At 54.7% G+C, this 20,470-nt stretch overlaps 3 protein-coding genes across 7 annotated transcripts in view; 2 read left to right on the top strand and 1 right to left on the bottom strand.

Moving 5' to 3' along the window:
• The window catches only part of Il17rc (interleukin 17 receptor C), a 14,402-nt gene extending 10,608 nt beyond the window's left edge, over positions 1 to 3,794 (top strand). For 2 of the 3 annotated variants that reach the window (XM_023705396.1, XM_004625230.2), the window contains 6 exons: positions 629 to 674; positions 814 to 935; positions 1,214 to 1,273; positions 1,985 to 2,033; positions 2,881 to 2,976; positions 3,077 to 3,793. In XM_023705396.1, coding sequence (XP_023561164.1) covers positions 629 to 674; positions 814 to 935; positions 1,214 to 1,273; positions 1,985 to 2,033; positions 2,881 to 2,976; positions 3,077 to 3,684 — 981 coding nt within the window. In that variant the 3' untranslated portion in view covers positions 3,685 to 3,793. Of the gene's footprint in view, positions 1 to 628; positions 675 to 813; positions 936 to 1,213; positions 1,274 to 1,984; positions 2,034 to 2,880; positions 2,977 to 3,076 lie in introns of all 3 variants that reach the window. The other variant, XM_023705389.1, reaches the window with a different exon arrangement.
• Positions 3,795 to 3,881: 87 nt separating this feature from the next.
• Creld1 (cysteine rich with EGF like domains 1) lies at positions 3,882 to 11,519 on the top strand. 3 transcript variants are annotated; one of them, XM_004625035.2, is made up of 11 exons: positions 3,882 to 4,001; positions 4,421 to 4,613; positions 4,850 to 4,932; positions 6,866 to 6,976; positions 7,390 to 7,481; positions 8,791 to 8,967; positions 9,050 to 9,145; positions 9,690 to 9,773; positions 9,908 to 10,003; positions 10,122 to 10,256; positions 10,883 to 11,519. In XM_004625035.2, exons 2-11 carry the CDS (start codon positions 4,440 to 4,442, stop codon positions 11,095 to 11,097), a joined length of 1,263 nt encoding a protein of 420 aa, XP_004625092.1. In that variant the 5' UTR covers positions 3,882 to 4,001; positions 4,421 to 4,439; the 3' UTR covers positions 11,098 to 11,519. The 3 variants fall into 3 exon arrangements, with proteins under 3 accessions (XP_004625092.1, XP_023561178.1, XP_023561170.1); XM_023705410.1 differs by having other exon boundaries at positions 3,887 to 3,967; XM_023705402.1 differs by having other exon boundaries at positions 3,917 to 4,047.
• A 508-nt stretch (positions 11,520 to 12,027) lies between these two features.
• Positions 12,028 to 18,128, bottom strand: Prrt3 (proline rich transmembrane protein 3). Its single transcript, XM_023704902.1, has 5 exons — positions 18,095 to 18,128; positions 16,369 to 16,537; positions 14,905 to 15,903; positions 14,589 to 14,744; positions 12,028 to 13,919 (listed from the first exon to the last, which is right to left on the bottom strand). Exons 3-5 carry the CDS (start codon positions 15,845 to 15,847, stop codon positions 12,187 to 12,189), a joined length of 2,832 nt encoding a protein of 943 aa, XP_023560670.1. The 5' UTR covers positions 15,848 to 15,903; positions 16,369 to 16,537; positions 18,095 to 18,128; the 3' UTR covers positions 12,028 to 12,186.
• Positions 18,129 to 20,470: the final 2,342 nt, after the last annotated feature.

Here is a 20,470-nt window from a genome sequence, read left to right as displayed (position 1 = left end):
GCAAATACAAAATAATAATAATAATAATAATAATAATAATAATATAAAAAAGAAAGGCAAACAATATTCCATAGTAAGCAAATTAGTCTGCTTCCATTGTACACAAACACCCCAAGAAAGATGGAGGGGCAATGGAAGACTGGGATTTCGATTTTAGGTGGGGTGGTTGGGGAGAAGGGACTCATCTCTTTGGGAAGGTGGTTGATTAGTCAGGAATGTAATAAATGCTTTGTTAAGACCTTAGGGGAGGGCCAGGGAGATGGCTCAGTAGAATAAGCGCTTGCCTGGCAAGCACAAGAGCCTGAGTTCAATCCCTGGTCCCGCCAAAAACAAAAACAAAAAAGCCCCTAAATTTAAGGGCCGAGGATCATTGTGAATTTGAGACCAGCCTGGGCTACAAAGTGAGTTCAAGGCCACCCTGAGCTGCATAGTGAGACCCTGTCTCAAAAAGACAAACAAACAAAAAAAGACCTCAGAAGCAGACAGAGGAAGATATAGTGGCTCCCAATTGTGGAGCTCTGGGCACAGATCTGCCTAAACTCAGGTCCAGATTCCCTACTCAGCAGTCTTTCTCTTGCCTGCACCTTCAAGTGTGGCTCTTGCTTTTCCTCGGGCTCCTTCTGGACAGGTGCGCAGCTGGGATAAGGTACAGCTTCAGGAGTGCTTGTGGTCTGGTGAGTGGTGCCTGGGGCAGGTGGGGCAGGGCTGCTATAGTTGGGGTGCTCCCTGGAGGGCTGAGTCAGGGCGTGGGAGGGGCCTGTGGCAGCTTCCAGCAAGGCTAGGCTAGGCTGAGTGCTCTCTCACTCCTCCCAGACTCCCTAGGGCCCCTCAAGGATGATGTGTTGCTGGTGGAGACCCAAGGCCCGCAGGAAAACAGATCATTCTGTGCCTTGGAACCCAGTGGCTGTATTCCACTGCCCAGCAGGGCTGCCACGGTGAGGGCCGGGGGACCTTCTTCCAATGACCTCTGTAGCTCCATCTCAAACCTGGCTTCTCATTTTCACTCCATCCATTTCCCCCTACTCTGTCCGAGTCTCCGTGCTGGTCCTGGGATGATGATGATGATGATGATGTGTGTGTGTGTGTGTGTGTGTGTGTGCGTGTGTAACTCATCCTAGGCCTTGTCTAGTGGCCAATGAGTCTCCCAGCCCTTCCCCCAATTGTAGTCTGGAAGTCTCCCCCAGGTGACAGCCCTTACCCCTTGGCTTGGCAGAGGGCAGCTCGCCTTGGAGAGCAGTTGCTGCAAGACCTACACGCAGGCCATTGTCTGCAGGTGAGTAGCTGGGAGGAGGCTCCTGCCCACTGCCAAGAACAATATGCCTACACCTAGCACTTACCTACTGTCTACCCTTATTTATGTCCAGCCCTGAGGAAGTTAAAGGAAGTACAGTTCTTGTACCCACAGAGCTCATTGCTGGCTAGAACAGTGCACAAATAAACAAATTCATACGTGCTAAGTGTTGGTTCCAGGGGCTGGTGAGATGGCTCAGTGGTCTAAAGCACCTACTTAGAACAAACTTAGCTAAAGCACAGGGACCGCGGTTCAATCCCCCAACACCACATGCCAGCCAGCCCCGTCCCCTGGTGGGCTGAGCTGGCCACCCACCCACACACACACACACACACTCACACACACAAATAAATAAAAATTAAAAAAAAAAAAAAAAGTGTTGGTTCCAGAGAGAGTTTCAAGGAAGGTGCTCCTGCCATGCTGGCATGCAATCCCAGTACTCGGGAGGCCGAGGCAGAAGTCCCTGCAAGTTTGAGGCCAGCTTAGGTATATAGTGAGTTCAGGACCAGTGTGAACCACATAGAGAGACCCTATCTGAAAAAACAAAAACGAATTTCAAACAAACAATAAGGACACATGACTTAATCAGAGCAGGCAGCTTGAGGTAACCCTCCATGGTGTGGGACATATTCATAATTAGGGCTAAGAATCTGGAGCTCAGGCTGGCTCAGAACTTGGGTTTGTGTCTTACAGTTGTGGGATGGTGACATACGAGCATTGTGGGCCTGCCCAGTGGACAAGTGTGAGTATTGCGAAAGCTACTCTTTCTCCACCTGTGGGAGCTGGATTTTTTTTTTTTTTTTAGAGAGGGTGCACAGTGCAGGCTGGCCTTGAACTCACAGCGACACCAAGCTCCAGTTTCTTGAGTTCTGAGATTACAGGCCTGCACCATTGAAGCACTCTTAAGTGTCTGGTACTGTAAATGTGGACCAGGCAAGCCTGACAGGTGGGATGTGGACTCCGGAGTTTCTAGCTCTGGAAGAGAGCAGAGTTGCCTTTTTTGTGGTGATATTGGGAACCAAATGCAGGCCCTTCTGCACACTTAAATATGTGCTCCATTACCAAACTACACCCTCAGCCCTTTTTGAGACATTGTCTCCTTAAGTTGCCTAAATGGCCTTGAACCCTCTTCCAGCCTAGTTGAAGATGATGTACTATCATGCCCTGCCATACAGTTCCTGAAGGGTTATAATAAAACTTGCATTTTAAGATCTTTGCAGCTGCCAGAATTGTGAATAGATGAGGGGAGAAAAAGCCAGGGATACCAGTTGGAAGGCTATCGCAGTCCCGCGACACCGCAGTCAAGGCAGTCTCAGGCCTATGGAGGATACTAGCTGGCAGTTGAGCACCTGGGACTCTCAGTATTATGTTCAGTGGTTTATGTAGGTAGTAGTGTCATTTCAATTTTACTGACGTAAAACAGAGGCAGAAGTCACTTATCCCAAGTCATGCATGTTCAGACATAGTCTGACGCTCTGTGCCAAGGACTTTGGGCAATTAGCTCCTGTCTGAGCCCGAGCGTTTTTCTCTTCTAAGCGGGGTGAAGTGCAAGGGGTCCTAACAGCCTGTGTTCCTCCTGGGGCTTGCAGACGTCCACAAGCGCTGGGCACTGGTGTGGCTGGCCTGCCTGCTTCTTGCTGCTGCGCTTCTTCTTCTGCTCCTCCTCCATAAAGACCGCGGGAAAGGTAAGTGCCCACCTGTCCCTGCCTTAGGCCAGAGTGGCTGAGGCCCCTAGAGGCAGCGGGATCCTCCCCCACCCCACCGGTCCTCTGCTCTCTCCCGCAGCTGCCCCCGGGGCCCGCGCGGCCCTGCTACTCTACTCGGCGGATAATGCGGCCTTTGAGCGTCTGGTGGGCGCGCTGGCGTCGGCGCTGAGCCGGATACCGCTGCGCGTGGCCGTGGACCTTTGGAGCCGGCGCGAGATGAGCGCGCAGGGCCCGCTGGCTTGGCTGCACGCGCGGCGGCGGCAGACCCTACAGGAGCGCGGCGTGGTGGTGCTGCTCTTCTCGCCCGGCGCCGTGGCTCTGTGCCGGGAGTGGCTGCAGGGCGAACCGCCGGTGCTGGAAGTGCATGGCCCGCACGATTCTTTCGCTGCTTCTCTCAGCTGCGTGCTGCCCGACTTCCTGCAGGGCCGGGCGCCGGGCCGCTATGTGGGCGCCTGCTTCGACGGCCTGCTGGCGCCGGACGCGGTGCCCGCGCCCTTCCGCGCCGCGCCGCTTTTTTCCCTGCCCTCGCAGCTGCGCGGCTTTCTGGGCGCCCTGCATGGGTCTACCACCGCGCGCCCCAGGCGGCTGGAGGACAGCGTGGAGCAGGTGGCCTGCGCCCTTCGGCCAGTCCTGGACAGCTGCTTCCGGCCCCCCGCTGCTCGAGATGGGCCCGAGGGCGGGACTTGAATAAAGCAGAAACGGTTTTCTACGACCGCGTCCGCGTTTGGCCTCTGCGTCCCGGCCGCTGACTGGGGCAGTCGCGTACCCCGCCCCTTTAAAGCTGGGACAGGTGCCGCTCGCTTGGCGCTGCCTCTGGTTGGCTGGCGTGAGATGACGCCTCAGCACATGGCTCTCCTCCATTGGCTGGAAGACAGACCCAACCCCCAGACTGCGGCGCGGTCGGAGGTTGCACGCTCTGCGCAAGCGGCAGCGGCGCGGAGGAGGCCGCAGTCGGCGCCTGGGGGCTGGGGTGGGTCTGTCTTCCTCCGCCGAGGTTTAAGCAGGTCTGGATCGTCCGCTGCGGGCCCCTGGGCGGTCCCTTTGTTGCCTGTGAGCCTCGAAATTGACCCCTTCTCTACATATCCCGATCCGCGCTTTTCCTAGACCGGGTTTTCGGAGTCCTATCCCAAAAACGCCCGTCTAGTTTCTTCTGCCGCAAAATGTGGAATCTGACCCTCTCTCTCAGATTTTGCTGACCTGGCTCCTGATAAATTATTGAGACGCTAAAACAGTGGGCAGAATTTTGCCCCTTCAGGCCACCTCCCTTACGGGTAACGGGGATAACTTCTGTTCTGGAATTGTAGATCCTTTCCCCACCCCACTCCCGCCCCTTCTCCACTGGCAGTTCGGCGGGCCTGCGCTCCCCTATCTCAGCGGCAGCCTGAATCCTCTGATGAGCCCTGCCCACATCCTCTGTCCGCAGGTCCCCAGCCTGGGAAAAGATGGCCCCACAGCCCCCGAGGGGCCTAGTTTCAGCTCTGCTCTGGGGCCTGAACCTCTTCCTCAGCCTCCCAGGCCCCGTGTGGCTCCAGCCCTCTCCACCGCCCCATTCTCCTCCCTCGCCCGAGCCCCACCCTTGCCATACGTGCCGGGCGTTGGTAGACAGCTTCAACAAGGTGGGTGCCTCAGCGCCTCGAGGGAGAGCCAGGCTCAGCCCCAAAGGGAAGAGTTGGGAGCCCCGGGATTTGAGTGTGCATGAATCTAAGCCTGCCTTGGCTGCTTACCGGCTGTGTGGATGTGGGATGGTTACCTGTCAGTGCCCATTTCCTGGTCAGTGGCATAGTGAAGTGCTACAGGGGATGGATGGGGCGAGGCTCTGTTCTCAGCTGTTGACAGTTTACTACGTGGACAGGGCCTGGAGAGAACGATCCGGGACAACTTTGGAGGTGGAAACACTGCTTGGGAGGAAGAGAAATTATCCAAATACAAAGATAGGTAAGAAGGGGGAAGAGACATGTATATTCTACCGTCCCGTTTCTGCTCAGCTGGTTGGGGCTGGGGCTTTTGGGGGGCACTCAATCTGCAGCTGTCCCTAGACCTCTGTAGCATATCAGCAAACAAGAAGCAACCTGTCTTTGTGACATTAGGTCGTAGTAGAGACAACCAGTGAATGCATAAATAGTGTTATGTCCCTAAAGAACTGAAAAGAAAGCCACAGAGTAGGAGGCAAGAGGTTCATACTGTGGCATGTGAACAGAGGCCTGAGTGCAGACACAGTGGTGTAATGAGTGGGAAAGGAATTTTTTTTGGGGGGGGAGGGGGATTGGATTGAGCTTGGTGGATCTGAGAAGTGGCTGGAGTAGAGTGAGTAAAGTGTGTATGTTGGCAGGGGGGAGACGAGGACTCCAGCAGGAGTTTAGACTTTTTCTCCGTGTGATGGGAAGCCCTTGGAAAGTTTTTTGTTTTTGTTTTGAGGGGTGTTTTTGTATCTCACTTTTTAATTTAGGCTGGCCCTGAACTCTCTATGTACCAGGCCAGCCTTGAACTTGCAGCACTCTTCTTGCCTAATCCTCCAGAGTGCTGGGATTTCAGGTGTGCACCGCCATGCCTGGCTCACTGTGTGGTTTTGTTTCATTTGTTTTTTTAGTACTGGGCATTGTACCCAGGCCTTGACACATACTGGACAAACACTGTGCTACTGAGCTACATTTCTAGCCTCCATTTCTTTTTGAGATAGGGTCTCACTCTAAATGGCTTAAGCCAGTTTTGAATATGTAGTTTTTCTGCCTCAGCTTCCTGAATAGCTGGGTTTACCAGCATGCACTAGTATGCCTGTTTACTTCATTACTTTTTTATAAGTAAAATAATATCCCATTGAATGGATGTCCTGTGTTATTTAAATATTCATTTGATGGACATTGGGGTTGTTCTGCCCTTTGGCTGTTGTGAATATTGTTGCTATGCACTTCTGGGTGCAGATTTCTGCTTGGTAATCTCCCCATTCTTTTGGCATATACCCAAGAGTGGCATTGATAAGTTATGTTTCCATGGTGATTGTACCATTTGCATTCCACATGCAGTGTAGATGTAAGAATTCCTAAGGGTCCAGTTTTTCTCTGGCTCCTTGACAGCACTTATTTTATGATACAAGTGTGTGTGTGTGTGTGTGTGTGTTTGGTGGTACTGGGAATTGAATCCAGGGCCTCATGCATGTCAGGCAAGCAGTATAAACAAGCTGTGCCCCAAGCCCTTTGGGATATTCTTTTTTTTAAATTTTATTTATTTATTTATTTATTTATGTGTGTGTGTGTGGTCAGCTCAGCCCACCAGGGGTCGGGGGTGGCTGGCATGTGGTGCTGGAGGATTGAACCGCGGTCCCTGTGCTTTAAGCTAAGCTTGTTCTAAGAAGGTGCTTTAGACCACTGAGCCATCTCACCAGCCCGGGATATTTTTAATTATATCTACCCAATAAGGGTAAATTATTTGGATTTGGGAACTACAGTATTTTTTATAGGGTTTTTGTTGTTGTTGTTTTTCTGAGGGTCTTGTTATGTAGTTCAGACTTGTCTTGAATTCACTGTGTGACCCAGGCTCGCCTTGAACTCAGAGATTCTCCTGCCTCTACCTCCCCAGTGCTGGGATTACAGGTGTGGGTCACCATGCTCAACTGGAACTGAAGTATCTTTCAACAGATTTGCACAAGAGACTTCTCCCCGTTTTACAGATGTGGGAATGAGTTTCAGAGAGGTGTAGTGACTTGCCCAGGTTTACACAGCTAGATTTGAACCCAGATGTGTGTGAGTCCCACTACCTCTTTGCCCATAGCTTCTCCTGTGTTTTTGTCAGGGGCCTGAAGAAGGGTGGAGAGAGATCTGAGGTGGGGAGGTGAGGAATGGGCATGTTCCCACCAGTCCTGCTGTTTTCTCAGTGAGACCCGTCTGGTAGAGGTGCTGGAAGGTGTGTGCAGCAAGTCGGACTTCCAGTGCCACCGCCTGCTGGAGCTGAGTGAGGAGTTGATGGAGAGCTGGTGGTTTCACAAGTGAGTGGCAAGGGCCCTCCTGGGAAGAAAGGCCATGCACGGGGGCCAGAGCCTGCTTGGGGCTTTCCCAAGTCAGATCTTCTGAGGACTTTCTGAGGCACCTAAGCTCCCACACTGAGCCTGTTTACCTGTCTGTCAGATGGGCAGAGGACATTGGTCAGGTGGCCTTCTGGAACATACACTCCAGATGGACAGTTGGCTGGGTGTGGTGGCACATGTCTATAATTCCCGCACTTGGGAGGCTGGGGCAGGAGGATTGCCAAAAGTTCAAGGTCAACTTGGGCTACATAGCGAGACCTTGTTTCAAAAAAAAAAAAAAGGCCAAATGGCAGATTTTTTTGGGAAGTGGGATGGGCAGCATCTGTGAACCCAGTCAGTGCTTCTCCCTTTTACTTGGCCTTCCCTTGCCTCAGGCAGCAGGAAGCCCCTGACCTCTCCCAGTGGCTCTGCTCAGACTCCCTGAAGCTCTGCTGCCCTGCTGGCACCTTCGGACCTTCCTGCCTTCGTGAGTTTCTTCAGTCCTCTTGAGGGTGGGTGGGACACTGAGACCAGAGGTCCAGAGGTCTAGTTCCTTCTCTCTCTGGCTGGCATCTCTGGACCTCAGCTCTCACCTGCCTCATGGGGAAGGGCTTTGAAAGTGCTAGAGGGCCTGCCTGGACTGAGTCCAGAGCTGGTATGGTTATTATTGTTGGCAAGGGAGGTGCTGCCTCCAGGCCACCTCTGTCCCCAGGTTCTTCTGAGGGGCTGGGACTGTCTGAAGCTTGTAAGGTCACCATCCTCTACCTGCAACCCTGACAGGAGCTTGACTTACTCCTTTTTGAAAAGTCTTTCCTATAACTACAGATAAAGAGTTAGCTACAAAGATGGTCAGTTCAGTTTATGAAAGAAAGATTTGAGGCAGGGGTATAGCTCAGTGGTGAAGCGCTTGCTGAGGCCCTGGATTGAAGCCCCAGCAACATATATACACATATAGGCAATTGTTAGACAACCTAATTGGATCCACAGTAGAATATTGATTAAGTGACAACATAACATGTTTTTAAAATTTTTTGGTTGGTATTGGGAATAAAACCCAGGACCTTGAGCTATATCTCTAGCCTTTGTGAGATATTGATTGATGGCTTGATTGGCTTCTGTCTATATTGGGGATTGAGCCCAGGGCCTTCATATTGAGCTGCATCCCCACCCCATTAATTTTTATTTTTAAATTTTTATTTATTTTCTTTTTTGGTACCAGGAATCTAACTCAGGGCCTCACACTTGCCAGAAGACACTGTGATGCTGAACTACATTCATGTCTCTTTTTTTTTTTTTGGTGGAACCGGGGATTGAACTCAGACCTTGTGCTTGCCAGGGAAGCGCTTATTCTACTGAGCTATCTCCCCGGCCCCCATTTTTTTTTAAAACACTTATTTATTTGTGTGTGTGTGTGTGTGTGTGTGTGTGTGTGTGTGTGTGGTCAGCTCAGCCCACCAGGGGGCGGCGCTGGCTGGCATGTGGTGCTGGGGGATTGAACCGCGGTCCCTGTGCTTTGCTAAGCTTGTTTCAAGTAGGTGCTTTAGACCACTGAGCCATCTCACCAGCCCCTCATGTCTCTTTTGAAAATTTTAAAACAGCATTTTGCTAAGTTGACCAGGCTGGCTTGAACTCATAATTCTGCCTTAGCCTCTCAGGGTGCTGGGATTATAGGTGTGCACCACTTATCTGACTGAAATTAATTTTCTTTACAGATTTGTTGAGCAATATGTAGAACATATTCTGTTGTTTGTCAGTATTGTATATGTGAACTCATCCAGTTTGCTGTCTACTTGCAGCCTGTCCGGGAGGCACAGAGAGACCCTGTGGTGGCTATGGTCAGTGCCAAGGGGAAGGGACCCGAGGGGGCAGCGGACACTGTGACTGCCAAGCTGGCTATGGGGGCGAGGCCTGTGGCCAGTGTGGTCTTGGCTACTTTGAGGCAGAACGCAATGCTAGCCATCTGGTATGTTTGGGTAGGTAGCTGGCAGGTCTGGTGCTGGATGGGGCAGAAAGGGCACCTGCTGTCCATCCTTATACTGTCCCTGTCCCCTGCAGCCTGTTTTGGCCCCTGTGCCCGCTGCTCAGGACCTGAGGAGTCACACTGTCTGCAGTGCAGGAAGGGCTGGGCCCTGCATCACCTCAAGTGTGTGGGTAAGTGGGTCTCATTGCAGAGCCAGCTGCTGGGCTGCAGGCATGCTGGCTGCCACTCCCTGAGGTGGCAGTGAGGACTGGTAGAGGAGGATTCGCCTGAGGAATGGGGGTCTGGATTTGGGTCCCTGCCTCCACTTGTGTAGACAAGGGTGAAGGCTGAGCGGGTATGACAGAGATGTTCCTAAAAGACAGTAACATAGAGAATAGAGATTGATTTTTTCCCCTCAGACCACAGTCCAGCAAGGGCTTTGTTTGTCATAGTCACTCAGGGTCCTTCTGTCTTCCTGCATAGTCACCACCTTGGGCATCACTGCCACGATTGATGCCCAGTCATGGCACTGTGCTCAGGATGGGAGCAGGATCAGACAGTTAAGGCCAAGCATGGAGCACACTGCTTCTGTTCATGCCTCTGGGCCACGGCCAGTCCATACACTCAGCTGCAAAGAGGCTGGAGACTGCAGTCTGTGGCTTGCAGCCTCCTGGCCTTGGCTTCCTTGCTAGTTCAGTAGGGATTGAAGTTCCCACCCTGTCCTGCTCTCTGCAGATATCGACGAGTGTGGCACTGAGCGAGCCAGCTGCGGAGCTGACCAGTTTTGCGTGAACACTGAAGGTGCCTATGAGTGCCGAGGTTAGTGTCCACTCCTGCAGGGGGCGTGTGGCAGCTTCCTGCCTATTTCTGCAGAGTGCTACCTCTCAGGCCCTGGAGCCCTGGGATTGCTTGCTGGTCTTGGGAGACTCCCACCTCATGTCTCCTTTCCCTAGACTGTGCCAAGGCCTGTCTGGGCTGCATGGGAGCAGGGCCAGGACGCTGCAAGAAGTGCAGCCCTGGCTACCAGCAGGTGGGCTCCAAGTGTCTCGGTGAGTCTGCCCTCGGGCTTCCGGGCAGAGGCAGGGAAAGAAGTGGAACGGTGGTGCTGGGCAGGGTGCAGTCAGAGGGCTGAGGTACTGACCCTGCCTCTGCACCGCCCTCCCCCAGATGTGGATGAATGTGAAACAGTGGTGTGTCCAGGGGAGAATGAGAAGTGCAAGAACACCGAGGGCGGCTACCACTGTGTCTGCACCGAGGGCTACAAGCAGGTTGAAGGCGTCTGTGTGAAAGAGCAGATCCCAGGTGAGTGGGGAGGTCCTTGGGGAAGCGCAGCTGAGCCCCTGCTCCAAGTGGCGGCAGCAGTGACAACCTAGCCCCTGGGGGCTACAGAGGGCCAGGCGAGTCTGCTCTCTAGCTCGGCCGTTGGTAGCCTCACTCCAGGGACAGAAAGTGGTCACTGTGCCTCCCTGGATCTGTTGTTGCCTCCTCTCCAGAGGGCACCATCCTTGCAGTGGTTCCTGAGAGCCTTTGTAGGCCACAGATGTGTTGAGATCAAGGGGTTAGTGAAGACCAGAGACCACAGCCACAGCTCTTTCTGTGTGTCACATTGTTCCAAGCACATTCCATCTGTCACCTATCAGCACCCTAAAACAGTCCAGCCCCACAGAGACTCTTGTTTGTACCCTGTAGTCCATATGTGGAAACCAAGATGCAGACAGGCCAAGGTACTTCCCAGGGTTGCATGGCAGCAAGGTGCAAAGCTGGCATTCACAGTGGGCCCCTGGCTCTGGAGCTGGCCCCCAGGTCACATGGACCCACCAGTCCTGTGGTGGGACTCCCTTCATCCCTCGCTCACTGTGCCTGCTGCACCAGGCTGGTGCTGGCTGTGTGAGGTGGACTGGGAATGAGAGGCTGCCTCTTCCTCACAGAGTCGGCGGGCTTCTTCTCAGAGATGACAGAAGATGAGCTGGTCGTGCTGCAGCAGATGTTTTTTGGTGTCATCATCTGTGCGCTGGCCACACTCGCTGCCAAGGGCGACCTGGTCTTCACAGCCATCTTCATCGGGGCTGTGGCGGCCATGACTGGCTACTGGCTGTCAGAGCGCAGTGACCGTGTGCTGGAAGGCTTCATCAAGGGCAGATAATGCCTTCACCATACTTGGGACCTCCCTCCCAGGCAGCCCTCAGGTCGGTGTCCCTTGGGCTGGACACTCAGGGCCACTTGGTTTGTTTTGGAGGTGGGATGACATGACCAGCCCGCCTACAGTCAGCTCAGCATCTGGCTTGGGCATGTGTGGCCCTTGGGGGTAAGAGCCTGGAAGCTGGCTGCCACCAGATCTTTACCTCACAGGACTGGATAGGCCACACAGTGTGAATTTTGAAACTGCTTCTCCTTTGGTGGCTTGAGTGAGCCTTGGCCCTTGCCCAGGAAGGGGGGGCCCTACAGGGGTGGGCCACCACAGCCCTGTCCTGCCAGCTGCATGCTGCCAGCTCCTGATCTGTATTCACCTGCTCCTTCAGCCATTGACTTATTTATTCATCTCAGGAAATAAAGTTCTGGAAAAATGGAGAAGCTTCTGTCTTATTGCCCTCCCCCCATCCCTACCACTTTGGGAAAGTTTTCTAAAATCCTGGGAAAATGACAGCTGCCTAAGGAGGGAAGATGTCTCTGAAAGATGTTGGGGCAGATGAGCAGTTCAGGAATGGAAGTTTATGCAGTCAGTCCCACTTGTCATTTGCAGGAGGACGTTGGGTGTGTGACCACTGCCTCCACATTGTGATTTCTACCACGGGCTAGGGGACTCTGCACTCCAGGGCAGATGAGAACTGCATGAGGTAGGCCACAAAACAGTGATAGCTGCAGTTACCAAATGCTGGAGCAGTTCTCTCAACCCCCACCCCCAGTGCCTCAGGCCTTCATACTGGGGCTATGGGAGGAAGGCTGGAGCCAAACTTTCGGGTTTATTTCTTTGGCACAAAGAGGGCAGTCTGGACAAGCGCGGCTCCTCCCTTCATACTGGGGAGTCGTGTGGTCCCTGCTCCCCATGCCCAAATCCATGCCCACCACCCTGTACTCCGTGTAAGTCACGGCCTTTGTGCAAAATACCTGCTGAAAAAAATAGAGATATTTTTTAAAAAGCTTGAGTGCGGGTTCCCGCCTGGCTGTTTCCGGCCAAGGTCGCCAGTGTGTAAAGCTTGGCTGTCCTGGCAGCTGGCTGTGCTCAGTGGACGGCTCAGAGCTCAATGGTGTCGCTGGATGCGCTGCGAGAATCCCCGGCTTTGCGGCGTGGAGGGACCTCCGGCCGGGGCGGGGGCGGGGGCGGGGGCGGGGCCGGGGCAGGTAGGAGCTGCACGGTGCTAGGCAGCTCCTCCAGCGGTAGACTGTCCACTGATGACAGGCCGTGCCGCCACGGGTTCCAGCTGATCTTGAGTGAGCCCCGGGAGAAGCTGTCCAGGGAGCTGCCAGAGGCTGCTGTGTGGCCGGCCTCATCTGCCAGGCGCTGTGGCCCCGGGCCGCGGACATCGCTGAGCGAGCGGCAGCGGGTGCGGAGCAGCGTGCATCCCGGGTCGGGCTCGGCGTCCGGGTGGCTGCCCCGGCGGACCCGCAGCGGTGGGGAGGCTAGGCCCCGCAGGCCGCAGCGCCGGAACACGCTGTCCCGCACCAAGTGCTCCCGGAAGAGCGCGGCGTCGATGCTTCTACTCAGGTTGATGGGCGACGGCGGCCGCAGGTCCAGCTCACTTAGTGATGGTGCCCTCCCCACGCTGCTGCGGGACCGTCCCGAGCCACCCGGAGGACCGCGACCCAGCGACACAGCTGAGCCCCAGGCACCTGAGCTGGGCGTGGCGGGCGGACCTCCCTCTGCCGAGTTGCGGATGAGGCTCTTGCTAATGTCCAGCCCACCCTGGCTGAGGCCGCTGGGCCCCGCGTAGCAGTTGTTGGGGCGCTCGGGCACCTCACTCTTGCCTGACGGTACAGGGCACGCAAGACGCAGCAGTTTCGCCCAACAAGCATGTTCGGTGGGTGGCCGGGGACGCACGGCGGCCACTGCAGCCAGTGCCAGTGCCAGTGCCCAGGTCAGCTCCAGTAGGCGCAGCCAGAAGTGCACGCCCCACCAGGCCCATGAGAAGCGGCCCACCTGGCCAGGGCCCGGATACAGCCAGAGCGAGGCGGCCAGCTGCAGTCCACTGGCCAGCAGCCCCAGTGAGCCCGCCACAGCCAGCAAGCGTGGGCCTGGGCTGGCGTCCCAGCCCCGAGGTGCGTCCAGCAAACGGCGCCGGCACAGGCAGAGCGTGCCTAGAGCCACAGATGCACCCCAGGCGCAAGACAGGCCCTGCACCAGGAGGTTGAGTGCAGGCCTTGCGGATAGCAGGTCTGCAGTGAGCAGCCCAGCACAGTGCACTAGGGCCAAGGTCCCCAGCAGTAAAGGCTTCTGCAGTGTCGGTGGTAGCCCGGCACCCAGACCAAGCAGGGTCAGGGCTGCCAGGGCAGTGAGCAACAAGGGGAAGGGCAGGTCGTAGAGCACCAGGCCGGCGTGCACGCCCAGCCGTGCTTGTGAGCCATAAGGGTCAGTGAGCATGTATGCCGAGCGCAACCCAGAAGCCAGGAGCACCAGCAGGGAGGCTGCTAGGGCCAGCCGGGGACCTGACAGGGCCGCAGCCAGTGTGGCGAGGGCCAGTAAGGCTGGCAGCAAGAAGAGCACTCCCACTCCATATACATGCAGCTCCCAGGAAAAGCTCAGCACCCTCCGCAGGGGCCCCCAGCGCAGAGGAGGTGCCGTGGCATTGGCTGGGGGGTTGGAAGCCGGGGCAGAAGCCATGGAACTGGCAGAGGGCTCCGGAGGCAGGGGCTGGCCCAGGGCTCTCTGTGTGGTGACTCGAATGAGGCCTCGCCGTGATGTTGAGGGGGCCTGGACTGGGGGTGCTGGGGGATGGCTTTGGGGCCGCCCAGGCCACTCCTCGGGTTCATCTGCAATAGCAACAGTATTAAAATAGTCTCTGCAAAGTAATTTTGATTCCTCAGCTTTCTGTAGTGTTACTGTGTATTCTTTAACTTTTCCAAGCACGCCTGTCAAGTGGCACTAATAACACCTGTCTCATGGAGTCACTTTAACATGGTGTCTGGCATCAGCACCCTGTTAGGACTAAGTCTTTTTTGTTTTTGTTTGTCTGTTGAGACAAGTTCTCACTATGTAGTTCAGTCTGGCCTTGAAATTACTACTGTGTGTCTCAAATTGGCCTCAAACTCACAGTAATTCTCCTGTCTCATCGCTTCTCGGCCTTTTGGCTAAGATCATGTGTAATTCTCCTGTCTCAGCTTCCCAAGTGCAGGGATTACAGGTGTGTGCTACCATACATGGCTGAAAATGTTAAAAGGTTTTCCAGTGATTTGCCAGAGGTGGAGAATCACGGCACTAGACATGGCCATGTTATACAGAACAATACTCTGGCCCCAAAAGGGCTTATCCTTCTCCAGAAGCAGCTGGGGACTCTGTTGTTTCTCCTCAGTGATGCCGAGGTCCTGGCCAGTTCCTTTAAGCAGGTATGTGTCTCCACTCCTGGTCTCTGGCCCCTCACACAGGTTCCTGGCTATAGGACATAGGCCTCCCTCTCCCCAAACCCTCAGCCATGCCCTCACCTGGCTGTAGGACCCTCACAGGGCTCTCTGTTCCATTTGTGGCTGGACCAGCATCTGAGAGGCCAGGAATGAGAGACTTGGAGGTTCCTGGGGCTCCCACTGCTCCTCTTACCCGCTGCGGGGAGATGGGGTCTGCTCCATTCATCGCTGCTATCTCTGAAATGACAAAAGGTGTCACCACTTCGTCTGACCCCAAATACACTCCCTCAGGAGGGAGGCATGATCACCTTCATTTGTCAGAATGAGAGAAGGGGAAAACAGGGCACACAGAATTGGAACACTTGACTGCCTGTCTTGGCACCCCACTGATGCCCACCTGGTTTCAGCTGCCCATCTGGAGCCTCTGAGGCTGCACTGTGTGTGGGCTGGGGTTCTTGGGAACCCTTGACATCAGGATGGTTCATCTGCTTAGGCTGGGGGCCTGGGGGGCTGACTTCCCTGGTGTCCCCAGCACCAGCCTTCTCTGGGGGCTCTGCAGGAGGGAGGCTTCTTGCTAGTTCTGGTCCTCGCTGGGCACTGAGGTCAGTGGGGGAGACAGAGCTGGCATCAGGGATTACTGAGTCATCCTGGGTGGCTTGGGAGCCTTGGGCTACCTCCTGGAAGTCACCCTCATGCCCACCCTGTCCTCCTAGGACTGGTTCCCCAACAAAGCCTGTGTGGTGCATGAGAGTGTGGTGAGGGGGGTCCTGAGGAGAAGCCTTTGGGGACTTGTTCTTGGGTTTGGCATTGGGATCCCTGTATCTAGGTGGATACTGCCCCACTGGGCCTTGGAGTTCCTGGGGGGCAGAAGGCACTGTAGCTGGCTCAACTTGAAGGCTGGAAGGTATAGGGGTGACTATGAGATGAGGGGTACCCACTGGGAGAGGGGCAAGTGCATCTTGCTCCCTAGAGTCCTGGGTGTCAGGGGGTCCCATCCAACCCTGGGAGCTGGACCCATGAGCCAGCTGGAGGTTGTCCTTCATGGGGAGTTGTGCTCCTGGAGCCCCAGGGACTGCATGGGGCCCAGGCAGGGCTGGGCCCAGGGGAGAGCCAACAGGCCTCTGGGCACCCCCAGTAGAGGGCTGGGGGCCATCAGAGTGCCTGGGGCTCTGCCACTGGAAGCCAGAGGCTTGGGGCTCTGAGTCCACAGGGCCCTCGTCGTGGGCTACAGGGACAAGGTAGGGTTCTTTGTCTTCAAGGGGCCTGGGAAGACCCCTGTCTAGGGTGGAACTGGCCCCCAGGAATGGGAGCAGCAAGAGCAGCAGGAACAGGGAAGTCATGGTCCACTCCAGTGCCCAGTGTGGAGCCCGAGAGTGCCAGTCCTCACTGGAGAGGCCTGAAAGACAGAAGAGAGGGGATGCTAAGTGAGGGCTAGGATCATGGGATTTCCCTATGAGGCTGGGGAAAGAAAGCAGAAACAGTCAGCAGCTTCTCTCTGCCTTTAAAGCCTCAAAACCTGCATCACTGGTGACACCACTTGCACACCTTCAGAACTTTCCATGGCTCCCCATTGTCCTCAAGAGAAAACATAAGCTCTTTTCCAGGCTGTCCAGCTTGCTCAACTATTCTCCAACCCCTGACAGTCTGTGCTATACTCCTGCTGCCCCTCAGTTTAGATTCCCTCTCCTTTGCCTCCTTCACCTGTTGGCAGCCTGTTTATAAAGGCCTGGCTCTATTGGGAGATGGATGGAGAGAAAGAGGGTAGGTATCTGGCTTGGAAGACAGATATGCGGGCATTTATGGGGGAGTTACCTTACTTCTCTGTGTCATGGCTCTGTCATTTTCCCAAATAAGCACCTACCTCAAGAGGCTTCTTGTGGCTTAACCAATGAAGCAGGAAAGGGCCCAGCCTCACAGGTGTTTAGGCAGCATGGTAGCGATCACTTTCCATCCAGAGCACTTCCTGTCCCCTCTGTCACCATCAGTGCTCAACAGGGAGTTGCATGTGTACCTTTCACAAGGCCAGGGGTCTGCAATGGACAAGGGTGACAGGATGGCCCCTGGGGAGCTGGCATTCTAATAACTTTACATACAGTAAGCTATGGAGAACATAAAAGAAGAGACGGAGAGATGAGAGCCCTTTCACATGGGACGTGCTGGGAGTCCTTGTAGAAGGGACATTTCTTTAAATGCTGAATGAGAAAGAGCTGGGATAGAGCTCAGTGAGAAAGCCTTACATTTAAGCAACAGTACTGTAAGCAAACAAATAAGCAAACAAACAACACTCTGGGGACAGTGGCACATGTCTGTAATCCCAGGGCTCAGGAGGACCACAAGTTCTTGGATAACTTGGTGAGACCCTGTCTCAAACAACCAAAAAGAGAAGCAGTGTAGCTCATCACACCCTGGGCTCAATCCCCATTACTACAAAATAAAACAAAAGCCACAAATGTGGCTGGAGCACAGCAAACAAAGGACCAAGGAGCAGACAATCAGGAAGACAGGTAGGGCTTGACTGAAAGGAGACTTGAGGGCCACCGGTCACCTGGCACCTGGATTTCACTCCAAGGGCCCTGGCAATCACTAAAGATGAGACACAGTTTGGATTAGTCTGACTAGTGTTCTGGAAGGTAGGGAGGAGGCCAGTGTTCCTGCTCCGGTAAGGCAACGCTGTGGGTGGGTCAATGCACACAAGCCTCCCCCTCTGGGAAGGCTTCCCCTTCTGACCCTCCTGGGCACTGCTCACCCTGGCCATGCTGTAATCATCCCTCAGCCCCTGCTCCTATCTCTCCAACTCCAGCCCCTGGTCTCTGTACCCCAGTGGACATAACACTAAAACTTCCTGTCCCTGAATAGACCAGAGGGGAGGAGGCCCAGGCCAGGCAAGGATGCAAAGGCTGTGTGGAGGCCGCTGTGGTTCCCAGAGCTCCTGGCTCCTGGCCCTTGGTGGGTCACAGACACGGTGGAAAACACAACCAACTCCATAGGCAGCACCCAGGACTATACCAGGCTCACCAAAGCTTGTGGACAATTTTATAAAGTCAAAAAAACCTCTTAGGCCTCAAAACTGGATTCAGGCTCTGCCTTTGAGCTTCTTAATGCGTTTTTCCAACACTCACCAAGCTCCATGCTTTGCTCCACCCATAGAGAGGCCTGGGCTCCAGGGCTGGCCCTGGGGGTGAGCCTTAAGGAAGGGTTCAGAGACCCAACAGGGGCCGTACCCATTTCAAGGGAAGGAAACTCAGATTCAGAGGGGCTGATCAGCTTGCCCAAGGTCACACAGCCTGAAGGGTGGCCGCACTCCGGCTTTGCAGCCTGCGGCTGTGGCTCCTGCACCGGGGAGCCCAGGAGCTGTGCAAAGAGGAGAGGCTGCGCTGGGCCTTGGTTGACAAGCGTGCCACCCCCACACACCCCACCCCACTCCGCACCCTGGTTCCGGCCACTGCGGGCCTGGTGGGGTCCTCAGGCAGCGCCGGCCGCTGCTGGAGCCCGGCTGCTGTGGCTGTGCGTTACCTCTGCCGCTGCCCTGGCTCGGCGCCGTCCCGCAGGGTCTAGGCGGGGTGGGCGCTGCAGGTCGGGGCACTCACCTGGGCGCGCAGCCCAGCCTCACCTAGGTCCCTGCGACGCCCGCATCCACCGAGATGCTCAGGCACGGCCAGCAGAGCCCGGCGCTGCCGATCCGATCCGAGCCCGCCCACCGCGGCCGCTTAACCCTTTCCCGACTCGGAGCCCCTCCGCCCGATACCTAGGGGGCCCCCGCAGGGCTGTGGTCATCGCCCAAGACTGCGGGGAAAACCTGCAGCGTCCCCGCAGGCAGGACAGCCTCACCTCCACTTGTGTACCTCCCGCCACGGGGAACTCACTGCTGCGGATCTGCGGACCTGCATCCTCACGGGGACGAGCGCGCGCACCCGGGGCGCGTCCTGCCCACAGTGGCTCGCGTGCCCTTCGGACCTCTCAGTGAAGCTTCCTACGTGCTATATGGAACGGGAGCATGCTGTCTGTGCAGTTTTAATAACTTGTCTTTTCTCTCTTCACAGTACGTTTTCTATGCAAACAGCCACTCATCTAATTCCTTTCTTAACCACGCTGTTGAGAATTCCTCCTTTCTGGCTTGGACTCAGGTTGTCTCCAGCCTTTGGGGGGGATTAGGCAGGAGCCATCCTGGCGCCCGCACCCTGTGCACAGGCATGCCGTCCCAGCGGATCAGTTCCTAGAGGAGCTACGGCTTAACGCTATGGTTCTTAGCGTCATCAGGTCAGATGGACACCATCAAATGCTCTGTGACTGAGACAGTGCCTGATCTTTGAGTCCATCAGTAAGCTCAGCCTATCCAGGGACATCTGCAGGTGCAAAGTATGTGTCACCAAAGCCCACAGACTCTTCAGTGGCTTGGAGAAACTTCCAGGGTAGATTGTTAATCGAACGTTAATTGTTTAGCTGAGCTCAGGAGGCTGAGGCAGGAGTAGCACTGAGTTAGTTTGAAGCCAACCTGGGCTACATAGGAGACTGTCACAAATAATCATCTTTAGTCATTTGGATTGTAGAAATGATATACGCTGATTGTCTTCATTCATGCAGCACAGAAATGTTTAGGGAAAAAGCTGTCTTAGCAGAGGCCTCTGTGACTCTGCCCTCCCCAATGCACCAGCTGTGACTACTGCCCTGTTCCCTCTGCTTGCAATAACAAATGTGTCCTTTTATACAAGTGTGGTCACACTATGCGTGCCCTTTTGGGACAGTGCTTTGCTGTACAGGATCTGTGATGGGAATGTCTAAAAGGGGAAACGCTAGCTCCAAACTTTCTACCTGCCACACAGCACCTGGCCCGACTGCACTGCCCTCCCAGGCAGGATAGGCAGTCCCCAGGTGGGAGAGTCCCAACCCTGCCCTGTCCCCCCATGCTAATGGCCCTTTCTGAAATGTCAGACTCTCCAGCAGCTTGGAGCTGGCCTGGGGCCTCCCCAGACTTTAGTCTCTCAAGGAGGGCAGGTACTGAGCTCACTGTTTCCAGCCATCCACTGGCACAGTTCTGAGATCCCAGACAAAAGCAGGAGTGATTGGATCCCTTGGCCAGAGGCTGAAGTGAAAGCTGATCTATGGAAAGAGCACACTGGAGGAAAGGGTGAAGGTCAGTGGAGGTACACGGAGTGGGCCAGGACATCTAGCTCCAGCAGGGAGCTCCAGCCTCCAAGTCACCCTGGAGACCCCAGGACTTCATGATGGTTGGGGGTCCACACCCAAGTGCACCAAGGTCACCCTGCAGGCAGCTGCATCACACATCTCACACACATTATTGTTTTTGTTCTGAGAATTGAAACTAGGGCCTTTGCACTCTGCCCTGTTTCCAGCTAGGGTGGGAATGTGGTGCTGGTGATTGAACCCAGGGCCTTATGTAGGCAAAGGAAGAACACTGCCACTGAGTCATTTCCTCATCCCTTTTCTAATATTTATTTATTTATTTATTTTAAAATTTATTTGTGTGTGTGTGTGTGTGTGTGTGTGTGTGTGGCCAGCTCAGCCCACCAGGGGGCGGGGCTGGCTGGCATGTGGTGCTGGGGGGTTGAACCCTCGGTCCCTGTACTTTGCTAAGCTTGTTCTAAGTAGGAGCTTTAGACCACTAAGCCATCTCACCAGCCCCTCTAATATTTATTTTTTGAGGCAAGTTCTTATTAAGTTGCTAAATTTCCCAGAGTGGGCTTGAATTTACAATCTTCCTGCCTCAGCCTCCCAGTGTGCTAGGATTACAGCCATGCACCAGGGCTGTGGATTTAGCTCAGCAATAAAATGCTTGCCTAGCACGGTGGAAGCCCTGGGTTCAGTTCTTGGCATCAAAAACAAAAAAGATGGGACTGGGGAGATAGCTCAGTAGAATATGTGCTTGCCTGGCAAGTGCAGGGTCCTGAATTCAATCCCTGGTACTGAAAAAAAAAAAAAAAAGAAAAAGAAAGAGAAAAAAAATC

Source organism: Octodon degus, unplaced genomic scaffold (assembly GCF_000260255.1).
Source record: "Octodon degus isolate 3935 unplaced genomic scaffold, OctDeg1.0 scaffold00008, whole genome shotgun sequence".
Lineage (NCBI taxonomy): Eukaryota > Metazoa > Chordata > Mammalia > Rodentia > Octodontidae > Octodon > Octodon degus.
The sequence above is the reverse complement of the archived record's forward strand: the minus strand, read 5'-3'. Positions and strand labels throughout refer to the sequence as shown.